Here is a 26859-nt window from a genome sequence, read left to right as displayed (position 1 = left end):
AGACATAAATTTGAAGCAAAGAACATCATATGTAATGATGTCAAAGTGTTCATCATTAGTCGTGCCAGAAGTAATTTCATGATGCATCATCATCTGCAGGATAAATTCATACCACTCCCAGAGAAATGGCTTTATGAAGGTTTTAATAAGACATTGGCAAATACTGTCGATATATGTTGATGTCAAACAGAGAAGCTGGGATATGAGTATGTTAGTTGTCACATTCCACCCCAGGTGGCCCACAGCTCTTTCATGAGTATGTGTGTGGTGTGCACGGGTCCCCAAGCTGTTGCAGCCTTTTTTCTTTTCCGGGCTGCTTTACCTTCCTCCTCCTCCTTCTCTGTCCTTATTCCTTTCTCTTTCCCCTTCCTTTCCCTATCTTGGTGTTCTTCATGTCAGCCTGGCTATCCTCCTGCCTTTGCTTCGTCTTGTGGTTTTGGTTGGTTTGCTTTTCCTCCTCCTTTTTGGTTTTTCTTTCTTTGTTCCCCCTCAGGAGATTGACCTTCATCACTAAATCTGGCTTGGTAGTGTGAGCCAGATGAGGAAGAACTCCATCCCTAGAATCCTCTCTCCTCCCCCCCCCTCCTCCTCCTCTCAATCTCCCTTTTCCCCCTCCCCCTCACTCCTCACCACAGTCCTTTTGCCTCACCAGCTCGGTAGCCAGTCTCTGTGGTGGTGCTGTTATGTGCCCATCTTGCTGAACCCCCTGACACCTCAGGATCACACTGTTGGTACTTGCACTGTGAACACCTTGTGCAATCCTAGGAATGGTTACCCATTTTTTCGGGAGAATCAGAACTCCCGGCAACGACTGTCCTGCCAGAGTGCCATTGCTGTGGGTGGGTGGTGCTCACGAGGTGAGACCCTGTTCGGATTGGATATTTGGCACATGAAACGTGTTAAACACTCTGGCTGCTCTTCAGTGGCTGCATCTCTTCCTAGAAATAGTTCTGAGTTCCTGTTTCTGATTTCCTGTCCTTACCCTCCTTGGCCTCGCCGTGGGAGAAGGCCAGGCCCGCCAGCTTGAGGTGAAACCCTTTCCATGATTTCTGGTCCATACCAGAACTGACAGGGAGACTTTTGCCACCTCAAAAGCCCTTTCCTTTGTGGAATATATGGAGGATAAGTTTGGTGAAGTTGAGCCATTAAGCAAGATGAGATCTGGCTCTCTCCTTATGAAGACGTCTGCCAGTCAGCCAGCCAGCTTCCCTCTGTGCCTGTGGCCATTTGGTAGACATCCCCATGACTATCGCTCCTCACAAGTCACTAAATATGATACAGGGTGTAATTTTCCATAGGGACCTTCTTCTCCAGTCCGATGATGAACTTAGGGCTAACCTAGAACAGTGTGGCATTCATTCCCGTCCACTGCATCCAGAGAGGCCCTAAGGACCATCATGTAGATACTGGTGCTTTCATCCTGGCATGTAGGAGGGGGGGGGGGGGGGGATGTACCCTGCCTAAGAAGGTCAAGGTAATAGTCTATAGATGTGAGGTGAAACCATACATTCCAGCTCCCATGTGTTGCTTCTATTGCCTCAAGTTCATCCACATGTCCTCGTGATGCAGTGCCACTCCCATCTGTGGTGACTGTGGCTGCCCCCTCCCTCCCTGCTCCTCTGTGAGCAACAGCTTTTCTGCTATTGATGTCATGATCTCCTCACCTGCCCTTGCAGCTTCCCTACACTGCTCACCCCATGATGATCTTTGTGATAGTGACCTATTCCCGGTGATTGTGTTGTTCCCCTGCCGCCGACGGGCCTATGCATTGGGTATTTCATATAGCCACTTGGCCCTTTATATACATCTGTTGTGCACTTTGACATCTCTTTCTCGGATTGCATTGATGTGGTCATGCATGATGTCTCTGTCGCTCTTCTTCATGCTCTGCACTGCTATCCCCCTATCCACATGTCCCCATTACCATTGACTGGTACTGTGGTGGACCAATGACTTAGCAATCGCTATCCAGGAACACCAACAGGAATTGCAAAAATTTAAACAACACCCTTCAGAGCTCAAACTTTTCACTTTTAAGCATCTCTGTGCTAAGGCTCGCTATCTTATTAAGCAGAGTAAAAAGGAATCCTGGGAGTGCTGTTTCCTCCCGGGGGACGTATGCCTCTTCACCTCAGGTTTGGTCCTAGCTCCATAGCCTTCTGGGCCACCAGTGACAGTCAGCTGTCCAGAGTTGTATCCTCAAAGGTGCTCTGTGTACTGATCCATTGATCCTTTCAGAACACCTCACAACACATTTTGTGACAGCATTGGCTTCCTCTTCCTATCCTGCTACGTTTCTCTGGCAGAAATGCCAAATTGTACAGACCTCTCTCCATTTCGAACCTCTCCAAGCTGAACCCTATAACAAAACCTTCACTAAGTGGGAATTATTGCAGGCTCTTACCTCTTCACATGGCATGGGCCCAGGCCTTGATTCTGTCCACAACCAGATGATCCAACATTTGGTTGTTACCTAGAGGCAACATCTACTCAGAATCTACAACCACATTTGGCTCACAAGTGCCTTTCCCTCACAGTGGTGAGACAGCATAGTTATACCTGTCCTTAAGCCTGGGAAGAACCCAATGTCTCTTGACAGCTACAGCTAGCCTGATGAACGTACTGTTTAAACTGCTTGAGGGTGTTGTTAGCTGCTGATTATGTTGGTTACTCGAATTTTGGGGCCTTTTCTCCCTGTATCAGTGTGGCTTCTGGGAAGGACGATCTCCAACAGACCATTTACTCAGGTTGGAAACAGCAATCCAACTGACATTTACTAACCGCTAGCACCTTTCTTGGTCTTCTTTGACCTACTTAAGGCATACGAAATGGCTTGGTGTCATCATATTTTAGTTAACCTTCCCTGACCTGGGCTTTCGAGGCCCCCCTTCTGATTTTTATGTGAGAGTTTTTATCGCACCGGCTCTTCCGGGTTCGACCTGGCCCTTCACTCAGATTCAGGAGAACAGTGTCCACAGGGTTCTGTGTTAAGTGTCACACTCTTCCTCATAGCCATGACTGGACTTGTAGCCTCTGTTGGGTCTCTGGTTACGCCGGTGTTGTATGTCGATGATTTTTGCACCTGGTGCAGCTCCTAGTTGGTAATATCTGCCGAGTGCCAGCTCCAAGGTGCCATCCGATGGGCCTCTGCATGGACCTTCTCCCATACCTTCCAGTTTTCTCTCTCCAAAACACAGGTTATGCATTTTTGTTGTGGAACCACAGTACATCGCGATCCAGAACTTCACTTGGGTGACAACCTCCTAGATGTTGTACCACAGTTCCATTTCTTGGGTGTTATTTTTTATAGAAAGCTGACTTGGCTGTCCCATGTTTGCCATCTGAAGACTACATATATGCGGAAGCTTAATGCTCTCTGCCTCCTGGCCCACACATCTTGGGGTGCAGACCATGCAACTCTTCTCCATCTTTACCTTACTCTCGTCTTGTTCAGACTAGATTATGGTTGTCAGGTTTATGGCTCAGATGTTCCTTCCACTCTGAAAATACTTGACCCTGTTCACCACTGTGGGGTGTGTCTGGCTATTGGTGCCGTTCGCGCCAGTCCCGTTGACAGTCTCCTCGCAGAAGTGGGGTTTTCACCTCAACAAATACAGTGGAGCCAACTCCTGGATTCTTACGCAATTGTCATGTGCCGATTCCATGACCATCCTGTGTAACCAACCCTCTTTGTAAACGAGGGATGTCTCCCTCCTGATAACCGCCCATGGGTGGGGTTGCCGGTTGGAATGCATCTAACTTTCCTCCATCTCCACTCACTAGAATGCCCCCTGTGTATTCCCTCCCACATCCTCTCTTGGATGGTGCCTAGACCACGGATTAGGACCAACCTATTCGAGGATCTAAGGTCTCTGTTGCCCCAACAGTCATTCAGCGTCTTGTACGTCCCATCCTTGCAGAGTTCGAGGGTGCTACCATCTTCTACTCTGATAGTTCTAAGACGATAAATAAGGCAGGATATGCTTTCATGTCTCTTACTGGCTTAGAACATCATTTATTGCTGGGATCATGTTGTGATCACCCTTTGGTCTCTGCTATCCATGACATTCTCTCTGCCCTTGGCCGTGCTGCCTGTTCAGTTGTCTTTCTCTGGGTCCCAAGCCATGTGGGCATCCCAGGGAATGAACTGGCCAACCATTTGGCTAGAGAGGCTGCTACTTAACCCCATTCCCTTTTTGGCAAAAAGTGTCATGGCATCTAGTGCACTGCTATTCTCAGTAATAAAATCTGCGCAATCAAGAAGGTTACTGTGGTTTGGCACTCTTCCTTCTGCTCCTCTCAGAAGGAGTCCAATGTCTTATGCTGTCTACTCATTTGTTGTACCAGGCTCACCCATTGTTTCCTCTTATGTAATGAACCACCACCACAGTGTGGTTGTGGAGCCAGACTGATGGTATCCCATATAGTGTTGGAATGTCCCCTTCTTATGGCCTGTTGTTCTAAGTATAGTCTTCCAGATCCATAATTTTAAATATTGGCAGACAGTTCATGGATGGTTGAACTGGTCCTCAGTTTCCTCCGTGAAAATGGTTTTTATTTCCAAATGTAAGGTTTTGCTTTACTCCTTGAGCAGGGGCAGGGTGGTTGTGATTGGGTCCTCTCTTCATGTTTTCTTGTTCTGGAACCCCATGACCTTTCCCCTGTGGAAAGACCACTCTTTTACCCCTCTGTCTTTACCAGTTTTTAGATTTGATCCACCCCTTTTATGCCTTCTACTGTGTGTGTTTTAATGTCTGTGTTTTATAATTTAACTCCTCTGAATGGATCTGTTCAGTTTTAGTGGACCCTCTCTCTTTTGCAAGTAACTTTGGAGTCATGGGACTGATGACCTTGCCGTTTGGTCCTATAATGCCCCAAAATTAGTCAATTAATCAATTAATCTGTTGTCACATTCACATATAATACAGCAATGCGAGACACTGAAAGTTTCATACTCGTATACCTGATTATAGTTGAGAGTCTGGGCAATAATATATCTTTCTTTCCATTTCAACTTCACACAGTTCACTCAATACCAGAACTGGAGTAGTTAGTAAGACAAGAGTGCCACATACGGACCTGGGACACACAGTGAACGATTTCTATCAGACAGCAATCTGTGAGCGACAATCCAGGTGACCTTGTATGGATTTTTTAATCTGTGTGGAAGGTTGGGCTACTGGGAAAATGTTAACTAAAGCACTACTTTGGTCCATACTGAATCCTGTGTTCCAATGTCATCTACTTAGTCGTAGATGGTGATCCTACATTAAAGAGATATCATCATCCTGGCTTTGCATGAATCTCTGTTGTAGTCCTGTTGCTTCACATACATGCCTGACAGTCATGTTGTCTAGATATAAGTAGTTACTTGAGGCATCCACAAGTGCTGTCACCCGAAATATGACAGACTAGATGCAGATCCAGTAACTCGGTCTATTCCAAAACAGCAGGTAGCTGTTTTGCCAGGAGGGGGGAGACTGTTTTTGCTGTTTTGCCGGGGAGCGGGGTGAGGGGGGAGATAATGCACAGACCGTGCATCATTCATCATGGCATAGCTTTTGTTATTACTGGATGGGAATGTGTAGATCAGTAGTTTGATTCTTGTTCCTGTAGATCAGTAGTTTGATTCTTGTTCCTTGCAAATTATTAAGATTTGATATTGCTGGAATTTTCTGGGCCATATTATTTATGAAAAGTTGTAGCATACTAGAATATCTGGCTTAGTTCATATCAACTAAGGGAGGCTAAGAAAAAAATCCTACCTTCATAGTCCGACATTATCAAATTTAACATAATGTTTAAAATTTAGAACAGAGTTAGAAACCTATTTCTTTTTTTTTTTTCTTTTTTTTTTTTTTGTCCAAAAAGTTACTGGTTCGAGATACATGCCTTGAGCATGATTTCAAACATGCGATTCTTTGAAATAACTTTAAAGTGCTGTATCTCTGAAATAGTTCCAGATATTGTGTTTTGGTTTTTTATTTGAAGGAAAGTAACTTTATGATTACAAAGATGGAAATGTGTGTCAAAGTTCTCTTGCTGTAGGGCCATTCCTAGCCAAGTGGTCTAATATATATATATATATATATATATATATATATATATATATATATATATATATATATATATATATATATATATATATATATATATATAAAAACCATGTGACTGCACAGACTTTGCTGAAATTTTGTGTTGCCATTCACACATGTTCCCAGTGAACACTGATAAAGTTTCATATTCATTAATTCAGTGCTTGCAAAAATATGAATATGTACTCTATTATTTGACCCCATAGCTCAGTCTGTCTGGCTTTGGCAGCCAGAGACAGTGGTCACGTGTTCTTGTGTGTGTGTGTGTGTGTGTGTGTGTGTGTGTGTGTGTGTATTTCAGAAGACGACCTTTTGGCCAAAAGCTTATGAATTTAGTAGTCTTTTTGTTATGCCTGTGTGCAGCTCAACATCTCTGCTATAAGATGAGTAGCAATCTATCCTTTTCATAATATTGTAATTTTTACGTTGTATTTTCCATTCTGATATTTGGTTTTGCAATCCGAGCATCTAAGGCCCTAAAAATGACAACAAGGTGGAGGTGCATTGAAAATTGGCCCATATTCTGCTGGTACATAAATCTGATATCTTTTATAATGTTCTACGTTTGTTTAGTACTATCTGTGGAAGACAATATCAAAAGACCTGATTATTGGAAAATAAGCTTGAGTCAGAAAAACAGCACATAAATAGTCTTTCTTGTTTTTTTTTTTTTTTTAGATATGTCTATAGCTTTCAACTCTACAAAATCATTTTTATAAAAAATGAAATGAAATAAGTAGTTCAATAGAAAGAATATTTTTTCCCTTTTTTGTGGCTTCAATAATTTGAGTTAATCATCTTTGAAAAGTGTAATTTTTTGGGTTCTGCCGTGCCAACATTTCTTCCCAAACAATCCCATCAGTGACATCATCTGGCTGGCAGTACAATTTTGTTCCTGATTTTCTTCAGCAAATTAGTGAAATCCGTAAAAAAATTCAAGTAGCTTGAAGTAAACATAAGCTTATGATCCTAAAAGAGACCTCTTCTAACTTTGGACTCTGACAGTTAAAGAAGTGTATCATCAGCTTGGGATCCTGAGTAAAGAAACCCTTATCAGGTTTGGGGACCTGTGGTGCAGAAACTCACAGGTAGCTGCTGTTGCACAGCTAGAGATACTGGTGTTCCCACTTTAAAATGAATCAGCAATGGTTAAGTCACCACAGACACCATACCAACACATTTATACAATTTTTCATGTTTACACTAATGTTCCACATGAGAGCAAACTATGCTAGCACTCACTGTGGTATACTTTAAACCAGAATTAAACTAGGATACCAATAGCTTTACATGATAAAAAGACATACTAATCATTTTTTATAACATGAATCCATTCCAAAGGAAAGTCAGGAAGACTGCTGTGAACTTCACCAAAATTTACAGTGTGATAGTGGTGTAAAACCTACAGGCCATTGTGCAGTAGTTTTACTACCCATAATCTTCATGGCTTTGGTAATGCATAGTTAGACTGTGAAGTTTATAACAAGTTGAATTCTGTAGTTATAACAGAAAAACAGACTGAAATATGTCACCATTTTTGAAGTTTTTTCTAGTTATTCGCACTTTATATCACTTCCTAGTCAACAAGACTTTTGATATTGCCTTCCCAAGAGAGTATTAAACAATTGTAAAGCATAATAAAAGACATCAGATTTAATTTGAGTAATTGTTGCCCATGTTACTTCAGTTGCTGTTGCCATCTCAATACCTGGATGGTAACCACAGCACACGCTCGACAACACATGGTACGCTCGCAGTTTATGGTGTCAGTTGATGGAAAATACACATGAATGTGCCTGCCTTTTCGCTACAGGATCCAGCACTTCACTAAATAACATCTATGAGGGACATTTTGTTGCTTGACATAAGCCAACAAGAGCATATTTTAATCGAAAAGTGTACAGTTTGTGATTTAACAAAGACATGACATTCATCACTAATGGTGGTCCTTTTTTCAATTCGCCTCAGGGGGCTTGCCACTCTTTGGTCGGTTTGGCTTGGCTACCGGAGGGCCCCAGCCTTTGCGGCATTTTTTCCCTTCCGTGCTGCATGTCTATCCTCTTGCTGTTCTTTATCCCCTCCATTGGGGAACATGTATGTTATTGTGAATGTTCTGCATTGTCTGTCGCTTACATAAGAACAGTCTCACCTCTTCTTTCCCCCCCCCCCCCCCCCCCCCTCCCCCCCCCTCTCGTTCCTCTGCTCCAGTGTTTGAGGTTCATTTTTTTCTTCCTCCCTGTGCGCTCCTGAAGACCAGCCCACACGTCTGACGCGTAATTCCCAGCCCCGGGTCAACCAGCAGGGTTTGCGTGTACCCATGGTACAGGCCAGTCCCAGAGAAGGCTGATTGCCTGTGTTGCAGCCTTCCTAAAATGCTGATTGGTCCCTCTGTCAGGTGTTTGGAAGGTGTGACCTAAGATGTGAACAAACATAATGAGGCTAATGATTCAAAGGCCCTTCCCGCTGCACCATGGTTCCTCCTGGTCTCGGGTACGGAAGACGGTCAGTCCTTCACCGTTGTCAATCCATTTATTATTCAGAAAGGTGTTGACGCAGTTGCTGGCCCTGTGAAATCCTGCTCTTGTTTACGGAATGGCACTTCAATTTTGGATACTACTTCTGATTCTCAAGAACAACTGCTTGCTGCCTTGCTTCTCCATGGCTACCCTGTTCGTGTCAAGGCCCGTAGAACTTTGAATTCTTCCCGTGGTGTGATTTACAACAGACTGCTTGGCGGTCTAACCAAGGCCGAAATCCAATCTTACCTCTTTGATCAGGGTGTCATTGCCATCCATCGTGGAATGAAAAAGGTAGATTCCTCTGTAGTACCCATCTGCACACTTTTCCTCACCTTTGATAGAGTGGTGTTGTCATCCAATATCGAAGCAGGCTATGAAATCATCACAATCTGGCTGTACATTCCGAACTCGATGTGCTGCCACCAGTGTCGTCGTTTCAACCGCACTAGAACGTCTTATCAACACCCAGCCAACCTGCAGTAGGGACGCACACAAGGATGATTGTCCACCTCCTTCTCCCCCCGGTATCAACTGTAATAGCGGCCATGCTGCCTCTCGGGATTGTCCCGTGTATCTTAATGAGTGGATTGTGAAAGAGATCTGGATGATAGAAAAAATGCCTTACCCAGTTGCTCATTAGTTACCAACTAGTCGCAAACCCTTTGTTCTCCTGTCTGGCACCTCTAGTGCTGTTCTCGCTACCCCTCACTCCGTGAAATACACGGCCACGCAGACATGCAACCTCAAATTGAGCTCTGAAGTTGTGAAATAGCCCAGTGCCAAGGTTGCATCCCCATCCCCCCACCCCCTTGCCCCCCGCCCCAAATACAGCTGTGCATGCAACAAATCGTCAAACTCTCACCTTAAGGGGGAAGCCACCAGCTACGCAATCGGTAGGGCAGAAAGGACAGAAGGAGAACTCCCTTGTAGACTTCCTCCATCCCTACAGTCAAACAACACCCTAGTCTTCCTCTAACCGGAAAAACTCGAAGAAATCCTCCAAAGGCAAACTATCTTCTTTGCCAACTTGAAGATCCTCTTTGATGGTGTTGCCATGTGGTACCTTAGCACAGCCAGCCTCCATATTGCTGGTGCGCACCACTGACCATTATTCAACGTTGGATTCCATGGAACAACACCACAAGCAAGCCGATGCTTCTGTGGACCCCATGGAGCAGGAATCTCCTGCATCTGTGCCATGTAGTAGAGACTCTACACTGGCTGTCACTCGGCAGCCGCCGAGTTGACACTCCTACTTCTCTTCCTCATCACGACTGTCCTCCAATGGAACGTTCACAGTGGTGGGTCCTACATAGAGGATTTACGGCTGCTTTTAGCATCGCAGCATCCCCTTGTACTCTGCCTTCAGGAAATGAGATTGTGAAATTGCACCCTCACGACTGCTTTGAGCTTTCACATTACTTATGGATTCGTTTTGACCTTCCCCCAAGGTCGGCGATGGTTCCTTTGTGTACACCGATGGCTCTCGGACTGACAGCGGTGTCGGTTGTGCCTTCGTCGATGGCACCCAAGTCTTTAGATATCGGCTTCCAGTACACTGCTCAGTATTTACAGCCGAGCTCTTCGCCCTATGTCAGGCCACTGAGTACATACGGCAACACTGACTTTTCAGTTGTGTCCAATGCTCACTCTCTCTCGCCGCCCTTCAAAATCTATGCGCCATGATGCTTATACCGCATGACATTCACAGTCAACCCATCTGTCAGACTACCCATCTTCAAGCTGTTGCAGGTCTCCTTTCCCTTCCCCACCTGATATTTTCCCTCTGTGCCATTTACGACCCTCCATCATTCCGTGTCATCAGGGCAGACTTCCTTCAGCTTATTGGGCAGCTACTTCCCCCATTTTTGCTACTCGGTGACTTTAATGCGTGCGCATCATCCAGTTTGGGGTTCTCCCAGAACCTGTCAGAGAGGTGCCCTCTTGGCTGACCTTCTTAACCAACTTAACCTCTTCCTCATTAACACTGGAGCATCCACCTTCCATTCTGACTCCTCGCACACCTATTCGCATTTGGACCTATCCTTCTGCACTGTGCAGCTTGCCTGTCGTCTTGAGCGGTCCGTTCTTTCTGATACCTATTCGAGTGAACTTTTCCTGTGTGCTATCTTTTTGCTGACTCCTGCCCCATCCGCCTGCCCAAATGGCAGCTTACTAAGGCTGACTGGGAGCTTTACTCCTCCCTGGTGACCGTCGAAGAACAAGATTTCTCCAGTTGTGATGACCAGGGGGAATATCTCACAAACGTTATCCTTACTGCTGCAGAATGTTCCATTCCTCATACTTCCTCTTTATCACGTCGTGTCCCCATGCCTTGGTGGACTGGGGTATGCTGAGACGCAATTCGTGCACCAAGACATGCTCTCCGCATTGTCAAACGTCATCCTACAATGGCAAACTGCATTAATTATAAACAGATGCGTGCCAAGTGTCGTCGCGTTCTTTGGGATAGCGAAAGAGCTAACGGGATTTCATTCTCTAGTTCTTTTGACAGTTCCATCCCTTCCTCTGTCATGTGGGCCAACCTCTGACAGCTCTCTGGTATCAAGATCCATTCCCCAATTTCCGGCCTGACAGTAGCAGATGCTGTTATCGTGGACCCTGTTGCTATCTCCAACATCTTGGGCCACCATTTTGTGGAAGTTTCGAGCTCCTCCCACTATCACCCTGCCTTCCTCCATGATACCCTTCTCTTCCCCAAATCGTGAGTGCTACAGTGCCGCCTTTACTATGAGGGAGCTAGATCATGCTCTCAGTTTATCCCGATCCTCCGCCCCAGGACCAGGCGCCATCCATATTCAGATGTTGCAGCCCAGTAAGGATAAAAACTTTCCTTCTAGCTACCACCCCATCTCTCTTACCAGCTGCGTTTGCAAGGTGATAGAACGTATGATACGCGCCTGGCTGGTATGGTGGCTCGAGTCTCGCAATTTACTGACGAATGCCTATGTCCTCCCATATGTCTTACTTGGTAGTATGCTGTACATAGTCCTTCAATGTCCTATGTGTACTCAGTGGTACTTCCTGGTGCACTGATCGAAGCACCCTCCTCCACGTGTACCGGTCCCTTGTCTGTTCGAAAGTTGACAATGGGTGCTTTGTTTATGCGTCTGCCTATCCATCCCTCTTACACTGTCTCAACACTATCCACCATCATGGCATCCGTTTGGCCACTGGTGCCTTTTGCACTAGCCTGGTTGAGTGTCTGTATGCTGGAGCTGCTGAACTGCCACTGTCCTACTGCTGTGACTGTCTCCTCAGCAGGTGTGCATGCCGTTTGTGTGCCATGTGTGGCCGCCCATCGTATACCACCTCCTTTGATGATATCTCTGATCAGCAGTATGGTGTGCATCCCTCTTCTCTGTTACCTCCTGGAGTCCACTTTTGGTATTTCCTTTGGCAGTTTAATTTCACACTATCTGCAACTTTCCCGGTGGGTGTGAACCCTTCACCATCTTGGCTTCGTGAAGTGGTCCGTGTTAACCTTAGCCTTCAGTCACTTCCTAAGGACACTACTCCAGCCGTGCTCCATCACCTTCACATTCACGAACTTCACATGGAATTTAGCGATGGTTCCTTTGTGTACACCGACGGCTCTCGGACTGACAGCGGTGTCGGTTGTGCCTTCGTCGATGGCACCCATGTCTTTAGATATCGGCTTCCAGTACACTGCTCAGTATTTACAGCCGAGCTCTTCGCCCTATGTCAGGCCACTGAGTACATACGGCAACACTGACTTTTCAGTTGTGTCCAATGCTCACTCTCTCTCGCCGCCCTTCAAAATCTATGTGCGCTGTACAGTGCCTAGCCATTAATGCAGCAGGTCCAGGAAAACTGTCACTTGCTCACTCTTGGTGGAGCCACTGTGCAGTTTATGTGGGTTCCTCGTCATGTCAGTCTGCCAGGAAATGAGGCCACTGATGCTGCTGTCGAGGCTGCAGTCCTTGTACCTCAGCGCACTAGTTCCTATATTCCCTCTAATTTTCTCTGTGTTGGCATCTATCAGGAGGTGGTGTCCCTTTGGCATTGCCATTGGTCCTCCCTTCATGGGAATAAGCTCAGGATTATTAAGCCTCTCCCAGTGACTTGGATGACCACCTCTCGGCTCTCCTGCTGGGAGGAGGTAATTTTGAACTATTGTGTATTGGACACTGCCTTTTAGCCATCGTCATTTGTTAAGTGGTGCTCCCCCACCACTTTCTCGACATTGCACCCGAGTTTTAACTGTTCGCCACTTCCTGGCTGAATGTCCATTTTTTAACCGTTTACGTTCCTGCTTGGGTTTGTTGTCTTGAGTTATCAGCCATTTTAGCAAATGACGCATGGGCTCTCAGCCGTCTTTTACTTTTTATCCGTCGAAGCAATGTGGTGAAGGCCATTTAATTTTTTGTTTTGGATCTCCGTTTCTTTATGGTGTCTTTAGTAGCCCTTTCTCCATGTCCTGTTTTTAGCTGTCTTCTCTTTTGTCAATTGGCATTGACGTTTAATCATTTTTTAACTCCTCTCTGTTTTTGCGTTCTACAGTTTTTAGGTGTGTGCGTATACCTCAGTTGTTTTTTGCACCCTGAAACGAAACAAAACAATTACCCCCGGGTCATGTATACATCTTGACAAGACTCTACAATTTACTCTTGGGTCATCTATAAATCTGGACAAGACCGTACAATTTACTGCTCCATTTTGTCAACCGTGTATACTGCTGTATACTTCACTTCTGAGATGACCCCAGACAGAAAAATAAAGAGATTTGTCAGGTGATGCTGGAGGGCAAGATACAGGCTCTGCTTGACCTATCTATCTTGGACCATACTGACATGTTAGATTTAATTTTACATCAGCACCAAAATGTGCCAGTGCCCCACCATGCTTCACCCCATCATGCATTTTTCAACTGTGGAGCATGGGTGAATGGAGACCTGTTGGATGGAGACTTAAACCCACAATATTTCATAGTGAAGTCAGTGACAGTTAGCAACCACTCACTCTCATTCATTTCACAAACAGCTCATTGGTGGACCCATGTTTACTGGGACATTTTTTCTTATATTGTCGTGTACTTCCGTCATGTCAGTTTTCATTATTAGTTATGATGCACCCTATGTATGTTAATATGATGTAATAAATTTTCTGTTTATTTCGTTCTGGTTTATTAACATATTTTTGATTTAAGTATGCCTTTTTCTTTATGACTTACACTTTTTTCAGGAACTTGATCTGCTGAAAAAGGATGCTGAAGTGTATAAAATGATTGGTCCAGTGTTAGTGAAGCAAGATCTTGAAGAAGCTAAGCAAAATGTGGCGAAGCGAATGGACTACATTCGTGGTGAGCTGTAAGTAGACACCATGCACAGTTTCTTGTTGTACATGATAACATTAGAGCCTGTGAGTTTCATGTAATTTTTTACCACTTGGCATAATAGGTGTAATCTCTCAGATTTTAATGGAGAAATATTTATGCAGATGCTGGTTTGAAAATCCCCCACTTCCCACAAAAAGGAAAAAAGAACCATCTCTCTCTCTCTCTCTCTCTCTCTCTCTCTCTCTCTCTCTCTCTCTCATATATATATATAATATCTCTACCCCTCCTCCCCTCCGTCTGTCACACACACACACACACACACACACACACACACACACACACACACACACACACACACAGTAGCAAGAAACGTGACTAGCACACTGACCTCCTGGATGGGTGGTAGCATGCCGCGACAGCGTGGATGTGAACCGTATGTGCAGTTGACGGACTTTGAGTGAGGGCGTATAGTGGGCATGCGGGAGGCCGGGTGGACGTACCGCCGAATTGCTCAACACGTGGGGCGTGAGGTCTCCACAGTATCCATCGATGTTGTCGCCAGTGGTCGGCGGAAGGTGCACGTGCCCATCGACCTGGGACCGGACCGCAGCGACGCACGGATGCACGCCAAGACCGTAGGATCCTACGCAGTGCCGTAGGGGACCGCACCGCCACTTCCCAGCAAATTAGGGACACTGTTGCTCCTGGGGTATCGGCGAGGACCATTCGCAACCGTCTCCATGAAGCTGGGCTACGGTCCCGCACAAGTGGTGTCGCGACAGGCGTGAATGGAGGGACGAATGGAGACGTGTCGTCTTCAGCGATTAGAGTCGCTTCTGCCTTGGTGCCAATGATGGTCGTATGCGTGTTTGGCGCCGTGCAGGTGAGCGCCACAATCAGGACTGCATACGACCGAGGCACACAGGGCCAACACCTGGCATCATGGTGTGGGGAGCGATCTCCTACACTGGCCGTACACCACTGGTGATCGTCGAGGGGACACTGAATAGTGCACGGTACATCCAAACTGTCATCGAACCCATCGTTCTACCATTCCTAGACCGGCAAGGGAACTTGCTGTTCCAACAGGACAATGCACGTCCGCATGTATCCCGTGCCACCCAACGTGCTCTAGAAGGTGTAAGTCAACTATCCTGGCCAGCAAGATCTCCGGATCTGTCCCCCATTGAGCATGTTTGGGACTGGATGAAACGTCGTCTCATGCGGTCTGCACGTCCAGCACGAACGCTGGTCCAACTGAGGTGCCAGGTGGAATTGGCATGGCAAGCCGTTCCACAGGACTACATCCAGCATCTCTACGATCGTCTCCATGGGAGAATAGCAGCCTGCATTGCTGCGAAAGGTGGATATACACTGTACTAGTGCCGACATTGTGCATGCTCTGTTGCCTGTGTCTATGTGCCTGTGGTTCTGTCAGTGTGATCATGTGATGTATCTGACCCCAGGAATGTGTCAATAAAGTTTCCCCTTCCTAGGACAATGAATTCACGGTGTTCTTATTTCAATTTCCAGGAGTGTATTTTGTTTTGTTTACATATACTATGAGGCCAGTTTTTAAGGCTTCTGTTTCCATTGCCCGGTATGTTTCTAGGAGTGTATTGGTATTTCTTCCTACTATAGCAATGTCATCAGCGTATGCACATATCTGGCTAGTTTTCATAAATATGGTGCCTCTTTTGTTGATTTTATTTACTGCACTATGCAGGGCAATGTTGAATAGGACAGTGGAGAGACTATCCCCTTGCTTCACACCTTTATTAAAGTCAAAGCTTTCTCTTGTTCTGCTAAGGACCTTTACTTTTGCTCTTGTCTCTGTCATTGTCATTCTGATTAGTCTTATTAATTTAGCACATATACCAACTTCTTTCAGTACTCTGTATAGTTCTTGCCGATTTATGCTGTCAAAGGCTTGTTTGAAATCGATGAATAAGAAATGCAGGTCTATATCATATTCATAGAACTTTTCCATCATTTGCCTTATCACAAATATTTGATCAGTTGTTCCTCTGCCCGGTCGAAAGCCACACTGATATTCCCCTAGTATGCCTTCTGCACACTTCCATATCCTTTCGTTTAATATACATGTGAAGATCTTATAAGCTGTACTTAGGAGTGTTACACCTCTATAGTTTTCACATGCTGTTCTGTCCCCTTTCTTATAAATGGGGACTATTATTCCAATTTTCCAATTATCTGGCATAGTTTCTGTTTCCCATATATCTGATATTAATGTGTGCAGTGCCTTTATTACAGCCTCACCACCAGTTTTTATTAATTCAGCAATTATGCTGTCTTCCCCAGGGGCTCGATTGTTTTTTGACTTGTGCACAGCCTGGGAGACCTCTTGTAGTGTTGGCTTTCTTGCCTCATTGGTTTCATTGTCTACTTCCAGCTCCACTCTTCCCTCCTGTGCAGCTGTCTCTTCATCTTCTAGGCTGGTGCTTAGTGTATCTTTGAAATATTCTGCCCATCTTCCCACTATCTGTTCTTCCTCCCTTATCATTTTCCCATCTTTACTGGAACAGGCCATTGTTTTTGGTTGGAAACTATTCTTCATTTTGCCTGTGGCATGATAGAACTTTCTTATTTCACCCTGTTGCTTCAGTTCTTCTAGTTCTTGAAATTTCTTCTTATTCCACTCTCTTTTCTTTCTCTTGCACAGTCTGTTAGCTCTTCTCCTTAATTCTCTATATTGTTCCACATTATTTCTGGCTTCTCTCTGTAGCATTTTTGTTCTTGCCCTGTTCTTTTCCTCTATTGCTGACTTGCAGTCTTCATCAAACCACTCCTGGGTTCTTCTGTTCCTTCTTATGCCTATTATTTCCTCTGCAGCATCCTTAATGGCTTTTTCAAACCTATTCCACCTTTCACCTACTCCAACTGTGGTCTCTTCATTGCTCAACTTTCTGCTTAGTGTTACTTGGTATTTTTTACTTCTTCAGGGATGTTCAGTTTGTTTGCATTCCATTTCATCATCTTTCCCATTCTGTTGCCATTTGTTAGTGACAGTTTCTCTCTCAAGACTGATTTTATCAAAAAGTGGTCTGAATCACAGTTTGGTCCTCTGCAGCTCCGTATATCCGTAACTGAGGTGGAGTGGCGTGCAATCACTAAGATATGATCAATCTGATTGACTACTCCATTGGCTGCAGACTTCCAAGTACCCAGATGGATCCTTTTATGTGGAAAGCAGGTACTTTTAATAATCATATTATTCCTTGCTGCGAAGTGGCATAGTAAGTCTCCATTCTCATTGTTTTCTTCATGTAGTGAATATTTTCCAGAAACTCCATACAGATGTTCATTCCTCCCTATTTTTGCATTAAAATCTCCTATTACTAGCATCAGGTCATATTTAGGTACTGCACCGTATACTTTTTCCAAGTCTTCGTAGAACTGTTCTTTAATTATATCCTCTTTTTCCTCTGTTGGTGCATGTGCATTAACTATTGATATATTCCTAAATTTACCTTTTAGTCTGAGTCTGCACATCCTTTCATTTATGGGTTCAAATTCTAGAAGTCTTTTCCTAACTTCCCTAGTTATTATAAACCCTGTTCCAAGTTGGCCTGTTCTTTCTTCTGGTCCACTATATACCAATGAGTACTCAGGTTTATCTATCTGCCCATTCCCCTGCCGTCTTATTTCCTGTAGCCCTAAAATATCATATTTGAATTTTAAAATTCCATTGGCCATTTCTTTCATTTTTCCAGGCTGAAGCATTGTCCTCACATTCCATGATGCTACTGTTAGATCCTTTATCCGTTTCCTTTGCCGGGGTCGTGATACATGCTTTCCATCCAGTTTCCGAGGCTTCTGTTGAATTTCCGTAATATTCTTTTTTTTACAATATGGGGTTATTAGCCCCATGCCCAACCCCCAACCTGGAGGACAAGGATTTGTATGAGGTTTACTCCTCTACGGAAGCTGGCTTCACTACGCCTCTAGAGCCCTCCCTGCCCTATGTTGTGGGACACACTTTGTCTGGCTCCTCTGTCGAGACCAGTCCGGCTTGGGAGATCCTGCCAGTAGCTGTGCTACCGCCGGTATAGCTCTCGACTTCACTGAAGCATGCAAACCCTCCCGCCCGGCACTGAAGGTGCCTACTATAAGGTGGTGTCCCCTGAGAGGGTGCCCAGGTATACTGCTCTTTGATATTACTGTCATAAGGAAACACTTTGAGGAGTGAATGAAATCATTCTTTCCTGATCTCTTCGGCTTGTCAAGTTCCTGTGTAAACTGCAAATGCCTAGTCAGCTGCGGAAAAAACTTGTAAATCGTCACTGGATTAGTGTTCCAGTGACAGACAATTCTTGGCCTTCTTGCAACACAAGCATGAAAAACAGGGCCCAGGAAATGTCTAATTTCACCAAATGTCACTAGCTTCGATGAAATCAGTATTGAATGAGGTTTCAGTTCATTTTTATTACAACTCTTTGCTAGAACTTGCAATGCATATAGACTTATTTGAGCATTCAGTTCTCTGTGGCTTCATTGGTTAGAAAAACCTTTGAACAAAAAAGACCGACCTTTAGCAAAGAAAGTCACTAAACAGCCATATGTCATAAGAAGCCATTTTATTTTGGCAACCAGTTTCAGCATTTCAGTATGCCATCTTCAGGCCCCAAATGCACTCCATGTGTAGACAATCAGATGTGTTGACATTTGCATACTGAAGCCACCAGTGTCTAGATACTGTGAGTCTGTTATTAGAGTGCTCCTCAAAGACTTGACAACACCTCAAGACATATGGTAGTTTTGCGAGGTTCTTCGGTAAATATTTGGCAAGCCACTGTCCTGTGTCCACAATGGAGCAACAGAGAAACACCAACGTCATGGAATGTACCTTCGCAAGAATTTTTCTTATATTGTGTAAGTGGTAAACCCAGTGTGTAAGCTAGTGGCATTCTCTTCTGATAAACTGATTCCATTCAGTTTATTTTCTGAAAAGAATAATGCTGTCAACAACACTGCAGCACTAATGAAGTCGTAACAGAAATGAGCAGTTGAAACAGATTTTTGTGTAAATGGTTACAGTGATCTATTATTAATAGACGATCGGCCACATATCCTTCAATTGCACAATTCTGCCCAGAATAGTCTCTTTCAGTGTCAAAATCCTCTAAAAGCTCTTTGGCAGCAAGTAAATCAGTGATTTCTTTATGAGATAAACCTCGACACACCATACTGAACAAGAATTGCAGCTCAGAATGAATAGAGCACCCACATAAGGTGCATACACATCTTACTTCCCCCAATATCTACAGCATGAAGTGTCCTATCGTGTTATGTGTCGGTGCAAACTACTGCCCAAGTGTGGAAAAATGCAGGTAGCTTAAAATACATGAAAACAACACTGCAGTAATGAAAACTGAGAGCACAATGGTATCTCATTTTGTTCTCAAGTCATAGATTTTTATATCCTACAGACGGTTGTGTGCGATGTGCCCATTTTCATCCCTGCGAATTGGGAATTATGTGACCATAACAATTGTCATATTTCGTAAACAGTTAAAGATATTGGAATGAGGTTTTTTTTTCAAATGGAAAAAAATATTCGAAATAAATATTCAAAGCATCCACTGAGATGCTTAAGTAATTAGGCTGCAGCAGTGAGAGTTTGGCGGCTCAGGACTTGTACAGACATCAGTAGCACTGTAGGAAAACCCAGGCAGCACACATATACACTTCCACAGCAGTGAAAGGGTTAACCATCCTCTTGAATTCTCTTTCCTTACTATTTAAATTTCCTTACTTTCTCAGACTTAAGTCTATAATTTAAGAAATGTGAAATAGAAATTTTCTTGAAATGGCCTTAGATCATCTCTGTTGCGTGTCTGATGCATGCCACAGCATGTTTTGTTTTTCAAAGAGTAGGATAAAATGGTTTGTTTTTTGTTCTGGATCGTTACTATTTTCTCAAAGACACACTTGAAAAGAGGTAATGGTAGACAGAATTTTATCTTATACAGATATTAATTTTGATTACTTTAAATGTTTAACCTCATGAATTTTAGTTCTGAAATTGTCTTGTTTTATGGACAATCTGTGCTAATGTAACTGAATTCTCATAATACTGTAGGGACAAATGGCACTCGGTAGGTTGAATAGTGGAGTGTTGGTCGGCGGACCCCTTAATGAACTACTGGTCTAGAGAAATGTTTTATTCAGCTTCAGCTCATGGCTTGCAGGGGTTTGGCTTCTGCCTTGTGAAAGAGATGCATGTGTAGGCACACTGTGTTGTCAATGGCCTGATAGCAGGCGATGGCATTGACATCAGCGGCACTCTTCTGCTACTGCTGTGATGGCGTTCTGCTGTGGAATGGCCACACTGACGACTGAGGACCAGCTTGTGTCCACTGCGGAGGCAGGCAAAGATTATCCTGGCAAGAGTCTGGTGACAGGAGATAAGCAAAACTGTAGTACCAAATCCCAAAAGCAGACTCAGTGCAGGAGGTGCCTGACCCAACCTGGTCTCAAACCCATAAATGCAGCTGGCTGGGTTTAGCTGTCTAGTTTAGCGTGCACCTGGCGTCATGGTGGTTCTGCTAGACACCAAATGAATCTGCTTCAAAATTCCCATCTATTCATCTGGCCCTCAGGCATATTACCCTGCCCCTGGTCACATAGCTTACAGTACAGCTCTTGTCCTGAGGTGGTGACATTATCCTGCCTGCTCTGACTCTTACCACTGTGCACTGCAGGTTTCACCAAGCATGGCGGGCACATCTTGCAATCGTTTTTCCCTATGTGTTATACTGACCTACATGTCACCATATGGTCTTACTGGCCCATGGTTGCTACTGCAATACTTCATGACTGCTTCCTTACAAATTCCTACAAGTTCCACTATAAACAAGCTAGCAACATTATACTGCACCCCTCCAAAGGTAAGATCGGCCCCTCAGGGTCTTGCTCAGGACTAGGTCTCCACCATGACTACTTTCACCCTTGATCTGTAAAATAAGTCCACACTCTCAAGATTATACCAGGGTGGCAATTTTAAACACTCTACATTTACTACATCAAATCTTATGGCTGCTTCCCATCTTCCATAAGCTCTAACAAATTTATTTTCCTTTGATATTAATAGTATGATATATTTCATACACTTACTATGGGTATCGTCACCTAGAAATATCTCCTTAGATTGCGTAAGCTCACATCATCTCTCAAGGGTCCGTTGCCTTGCTCATTAACTCAAATACTAAGTGACACAGCGGACCTCTTGCATTGTTCATGCAAACATGACTTTTAGCTCTACATTCCAGTCTTACAAAATGACTCTTTTAAAAGTAAATTACCCTTAACATATAAATAAAATATTGTCTGCCTACATTAAAGTTTTATCCTTTGCATCCCATCTACTTGTCTAGTGTTTTTTTAACCCCTTGTTTCGGAACAACGTATGGAACGTTGCCCTTGCAGCAACAGTTTTGCATATGCTTCCCACGAAAATACACTCCCAGAATGTTAATTTGCCTCCGACAATAATGCATTGAAGGCTTTGGAGGTGGTTTTGAAGTGAGTATCAAGAAATGGATTAGAGGACATCTTCCAAAAGTGGATAAGATGGAACAAGTGCATCACTCTGAAGGATGGCTATGTTGAAGGGGGAAATATTGATTTTGATAGATTATTTTGTAATAAACATTTTTTAATGTCACTCTGTCTTTATTGAATGCTGCTTGTAAATGGTAATATACCTGAAAAGTTATAATTGACAAAAGACTTCATTCTTTAATTGGCTCATAAAATGTAAATGGAATAAATTTCAGTTTGCACAAAAAAGAACTTTTGGCAACACAGGAGGTGACATGCTGAGAAAAGAAACAATGGCGATGACTGGCCAGTATCCTGTGAGAACACTTACTAGGTAGTTAAAGAAAGAACTTGTGCTGATTGCCTTTTCCTACATTGGACTGTCAATGCTTGGAAATGTGTTGCCTGGTCAGATGAGTCTTGTTTCAAATTATATCGAGCAGATGGATGTGTGTGGAACTGGAGACAACCTCATGAATCCATGGATCCTTCATGTCAGCGGGGGACTGTTTGAGCTGGTGGAGGATCATAATGGTGTGGGGTGTGTGCAGTTGAAGTGATATGGGACACTTTAGATATGACTGTGATCACCTACATCCATTCATGTCCATTGTGCATTCCGACAATTCCAACAGGACAATGCAATACCCCACATGTCCAGAATTGCTAAAGAGTGGTTCCAGGAAGACTCTTCTGAGTTTAAACATTTCCATTGACCACCAAACTCCCCAGACATGAACATTATTGAGCATATCTGGGTTGCCTTGTAACGTCTGTTCAGAATAGACCTCCACCCTCTTGTACTTTTATGGACAGCCCTGCAAGATTCATGGTGTCAGTTCCCTCCACCACTACTTCGGACATTAGTAGAGTCCATGCCATGTTGTCTTGCAGCAGTTTGTGTGCTCAAGGGGGGGGGGGGGGGGGCTGCATGATATTAGGCAGATGTAGCAGTTTCTTTGGTTCTTCAGTGTATGAGGATGACTGAAATTATATAGCATGTATGACAGAAAAAGCTTTTGGACACTAATTTGTTCTGTCTTAGACTTTATAGGTCCATCCAGTGAGGAGGCTGTTAAGAAAATAGTGAAATTCATTTTGGTAACCAATGTGTTGCCATTATTCTATTATTATTTACTTGTGATAGATCCTGTGCACAAACTTGCATGTTGTTAGCCACAGTACTTTTTCCCATGTCTTGCCTGAGTAGGACGAACAGACCATAAAGCTGTGTCTTTGCATCTCGTTAACACTCTAATTTGTATCCATCACCCTACAGACTGAAATTCAGCATTGAAATGCACAGGCAACTACAGTATCTTAAAACTACAGAAGAGCGAACAGTGAACATAATCGTAGTGTATGCCATGAAACTTGTGAAGTATAAGGACATCAGGGAATAATTCAAAACTTGATCACATGTACATAATGAATTGCAGTTAGCTGGTGTGGGTCACAGCAACATAGCATTGTGAGGGGCAAAGCAAAGTTAGGTGGAGGAAGCTGAGAGAGATGATCTGGAGCTGCCTACTTCCATATTGGCAACAATTTCGTATCCCTCCCTCCATATGCTGTCTCTAATTGGACGGTGACTAGTAAAACAGTTTTGTGTTTACAGCATTCTATCTTTGTGATTTTTATTCTCCTTGTACTGAAAAGTATGATGCATATATTTATGTAATCGCTGTGCATGTACAAATTTAGGTAAAAGTGTCATTTCCTGCCTAGTAGAACATTTGTGAATTAAATGCTATATCCTTGCATGTTATCAGCTACTATAAAGCAGAAAAATACTTTGTCAGTGGGAAGAAGAGTGGTTAGGGGTGAAAAATGCATAGTGGGTATTACATGAAATGTCTCCCAGTGATTAATGTTGAAAAATAATATGGAGCACAGTATTGTTCAAGAGCAACTGGCAATGCTCTGCCCTCACTGCCTATTATTTCCCCGTCTGATTTTTGTAACTAAGGTATGGTAGATGAAATACAGAAAATTCAAAGAACAGCATGTTATACAGGTTCATCTAGTAAGTCTGAAAGTGTCATTGGAGGTGTTGACCCAGCTCCAGTGTCAGACACTATGAGACATTTGCTGTGCACCATGATGTGGTTTACTGTTAAAATTTTGAGAGTGTGTGTCCATAGAGGACTGAACCAATCTTGCTTCCTGCTTTGTACATTTTGGTCAAAGACCATGAAGCAAAGATTAGAGTGATTCAGGCTTTACCAGCAATTGTTGTTTCTGTTCATAATTTGCAACTGGGATAGGAAATGTAAGTGGCAATTGTAAACGAAGTACCCTCCTCCACATACTATATGGTAGCTTGTGGGGTATAGATGTAGAAAATAAATTGTATTAAAAATCCTCCATCGATTTGAGTAGGTTAAAATAGTTCTTCCAGTATTTACAGCATCAAGAAAGTACGAGCATTTTTGGTAATTAAGAGAAAAGTGCTTTCACAGTTTTTACTCTTTCTACATATCAAAAGGTTATGTGGCTTTATTGTGTGTTTAATTTGATTTGATGGTTATGGAGGCACAGTTCTCTCAAATGTTGTTATAAATAGGAAAAAGGAAATATGATTCAGGCTTTATTTGAGAAAATAATCATGTATTTGATTCAACAGATTTACTGTGGCTGTTATGAAACTAAACACAAAGAACTAAACATTGTCAGTTTGGAGTTGCAATAAAGTTTTGAAACAAAATAATTTCCAACTTTGTACTTACTTCCAGAATGAGATTTTCACTCTGCAGCAGTGTGTGCGCTGATATGAAACTTCCTGGCAGATTAAAACTGTGTGCCCGACCGAGACTCGAATTCGGGACCTTTGCCTTTCGCGGGCAAGTGCTCTACCATCTGAGCTACCGAAGCACGACTCACGTCCGGTACTCACAGCTTTACTTCTGCCAGTATCTCGTCTCCTACCTTCCAACTTACTCGTTGGTTCTTTAACATTCAAAGTATCAAGTTAATCAAATTATATATATCAGTCTTTACTTTTATGTATGTGATGCTTTCAAATTCTCATTCTGCTTAGTATCCCTTAGATGGCCATCAGACTTGATTAGTTCATTTTTGTGATTATGATTTCTCTTAAGAGTACTGTGCAAAACATTCCTCTTGCTTGTGCTTCTCCCATATTGCAACAGAGAACAGAAGTTGAAGAGCTCAAATAGCAGGTTCCTGATAATCAGAATTAATGCCAATCTGTCACTACACATATTTAAAAAGTAGGATGCAGTTCAGTGACAGATTTTATGAACATGCCCTTCCAGTACAGTACTGTTCATTTCGTAAATCTGATTGTGGAGAAAACTGTTCTATTCACTGTAAACGAAGAATTGCAAAAATTGGAAGCTGTGTCTTTGTTAGCACTAAATTTCTCGCTATAAGCAGCAGTTTCTTGAATTCCATAGCAATGTTTAAATGAGTCAGGCATCCTGATGAAGTGTTGAAATTTCCTTCATTTTTTAAAGTTTCATGAATCTCTTCTGTTTTTTCTAATGTTGGATGTGATACGGGAACTTCTGCTCAAACCACGAGTTCAGTGCTTTGTCGGGCTTCATGTAAGTTAAAGTTTCCAGGCACTTATGTTGCAAGCAACATTTAATAGCTCACTGCCCCACAACCCTGAGCATTTTACTGCAGATTTGCAATTTTCTAAGCTATCTAGAAGTTTTGATTTCTATGCAATAATTGGAACAACACATTTTGCATTTATATGTCAGCAACAAGTAGAAATGTGATGTAGATTAATAATTACTGCCAGTGAGCGACAAAGTATTTCTACTGGTGATGTTTAACAGTATGCTTTCATGTCAACCCAACAAGAATTCTGAAGGACCACACCACAAGAAAAGTTATTATTTTACTGTGTTTTGTTGGAGTCAGAAAGCTTGACCTTTACAGCCAAGGGAAAGAGTTAGACTGACCATAGCCATCGTACAAGCGTGGAGGACCTGGATTTTTTTTTTTTTTTTACCTGAATATGAAATGGTAGACAACAGGAAAAACTATTCAGGGAATTGCCACCCCCCCCCCCCCCCTCCTCCTCTGGAAGCAAAATGTGACTCAGAGAAATATAGCAACAAATATTTTTTGCTTTATCTAAGAGTGAGTAATATTACTGTGAACCCTTACATGAACCATTTCATTTTCACAAATAAAGATGTATAAACAACATGGTTGAATCTTGTTTGTGATTGTCCTTTGGGACAAAATGTGAATACTCAAATTGAAATAATTTGGAAGGGAAAGACTTCTTTCAAGAGGGAGTGCCATTGTATCAGTCTCTGTTAAATCATTTGAGCATATATAATTTTTTTTTTTTAGTCAAACAGAACTGACAGTTTGTTTCAGAGCAGACATAACATTTTATTTCAACTTTCTTTTGCTCCAGAAAAACATAGAAAGATAAAAAGTTCAAAATCAGTTATTTTATTTGGCTTCCCAAACCAACCTAATTTCTCTGTGTTTTGATACTGATGTAAAACTGGGAGATCTTTCAGTGATGGGTATTAACTGTTGACCTTTAAGTGTGTGTCATCCATCTAGGTCTCCAAGAGGTTACTTTATCTGTGGTGGTATTATCATTATGTATAGAATTTTCAGCATGTAAGCTAACAGTTAATATCAAGGGCACCCATACAATTGTTTGTGTGTGTGTGTGTGTGTGTGTGTGTGTGTGTGTGTGGGGGGGGGGGGGGGGGTTGGAAAACAAATGCCAACTCTTAAGTAGCTATAAAGAAGTTCCAGTCCTGATCATGTTTCAAACCTATGTACTAGACTTAAATGACTTTCTTGAAAGAAAAACACTAGACTACACTTTGTCATCCTGCTAAGAGTTGTGGGAGGCCCATGGTGCCTCCCCCCCTTTTTTTTTCTCTCTGGTGTGGGTGCCCTTGATTTGTACAGTGGGAAGAAAACAAAATGCTGCACTTGCAGGTCAGCATGTGATTCCTCAATCAGATTCAATACCAAAGTTTATCAAGCAAAATCAGATTGGGTGCATTTTGAAAACTTTATGTAAATCAAAGGTGTCAATACTGTCACATTGTGCAGTGCATCACAATGTACAGAGGAATGTGTATCACCCAGATCTATTATACCAGCCATCATAACTCACCGAGTTGACTGTTGTGAGGATGGAGCTATGGCTCAAGCCCTTGTCTATTTTTTTAGGTGTCTATTCCATAGTTATCATTCATATGCAGGACATCATTTTATCGCATGACAGTGGGATCCATCCATCAACTGTAACGGGTCCTATCGTGTTCATGTAGGGTGGCTTCATGATGAACACATCGATAGGCTTTCGATGCTGGGTCTGTCCAATAACCAAGCTGCTGCTGCACGGTAA

General features: G+C 43.1%; 1 protein-coding gene across 1 annotated transcript in view; it reads left to right on the top strand.

The window, feature by feature from the left end:
* The window catches only part of LOC124612674 (prefoldin subunit 6), a 49546-nt gene that overhangs the window by 20960 nt on the left and 1727 nt on the right, over positions 1–26859 (top strand). The window contains exon 3 of the mRNA XM_047141001.1: positions 13841–13965. Within this exon, the coding sequence (XP_046996957.1) occupies positions 13841–13965 (125 nt within the window). The remainder of the gene's footprint in view (positions 1–13840; positions 13966–26859) is intronic.

The sequence above is a fragment of the Schistocerca americana genome, chromosome 1, assembly GCF_021461395.2.
Source record: "Schistocerca americana isolate TAMUIC-IGC-003095 chromosome 1, iqSchAmer2.1, whole genome shotgun sequence".
In the NCBI taxonomy this organism is placed as follows: domain Eukaryota; kingdom Metazoa; phylum Arthropoda; class Insecta; order Orthoptera; family Acrididae; genus Schistocerca; species Schistocerca americana.
The sequence above is the reverse complement of the archived record's forward strand: the minus strand, read 5'-3'. Positions and strand labels throughout refer to the sequence as shown.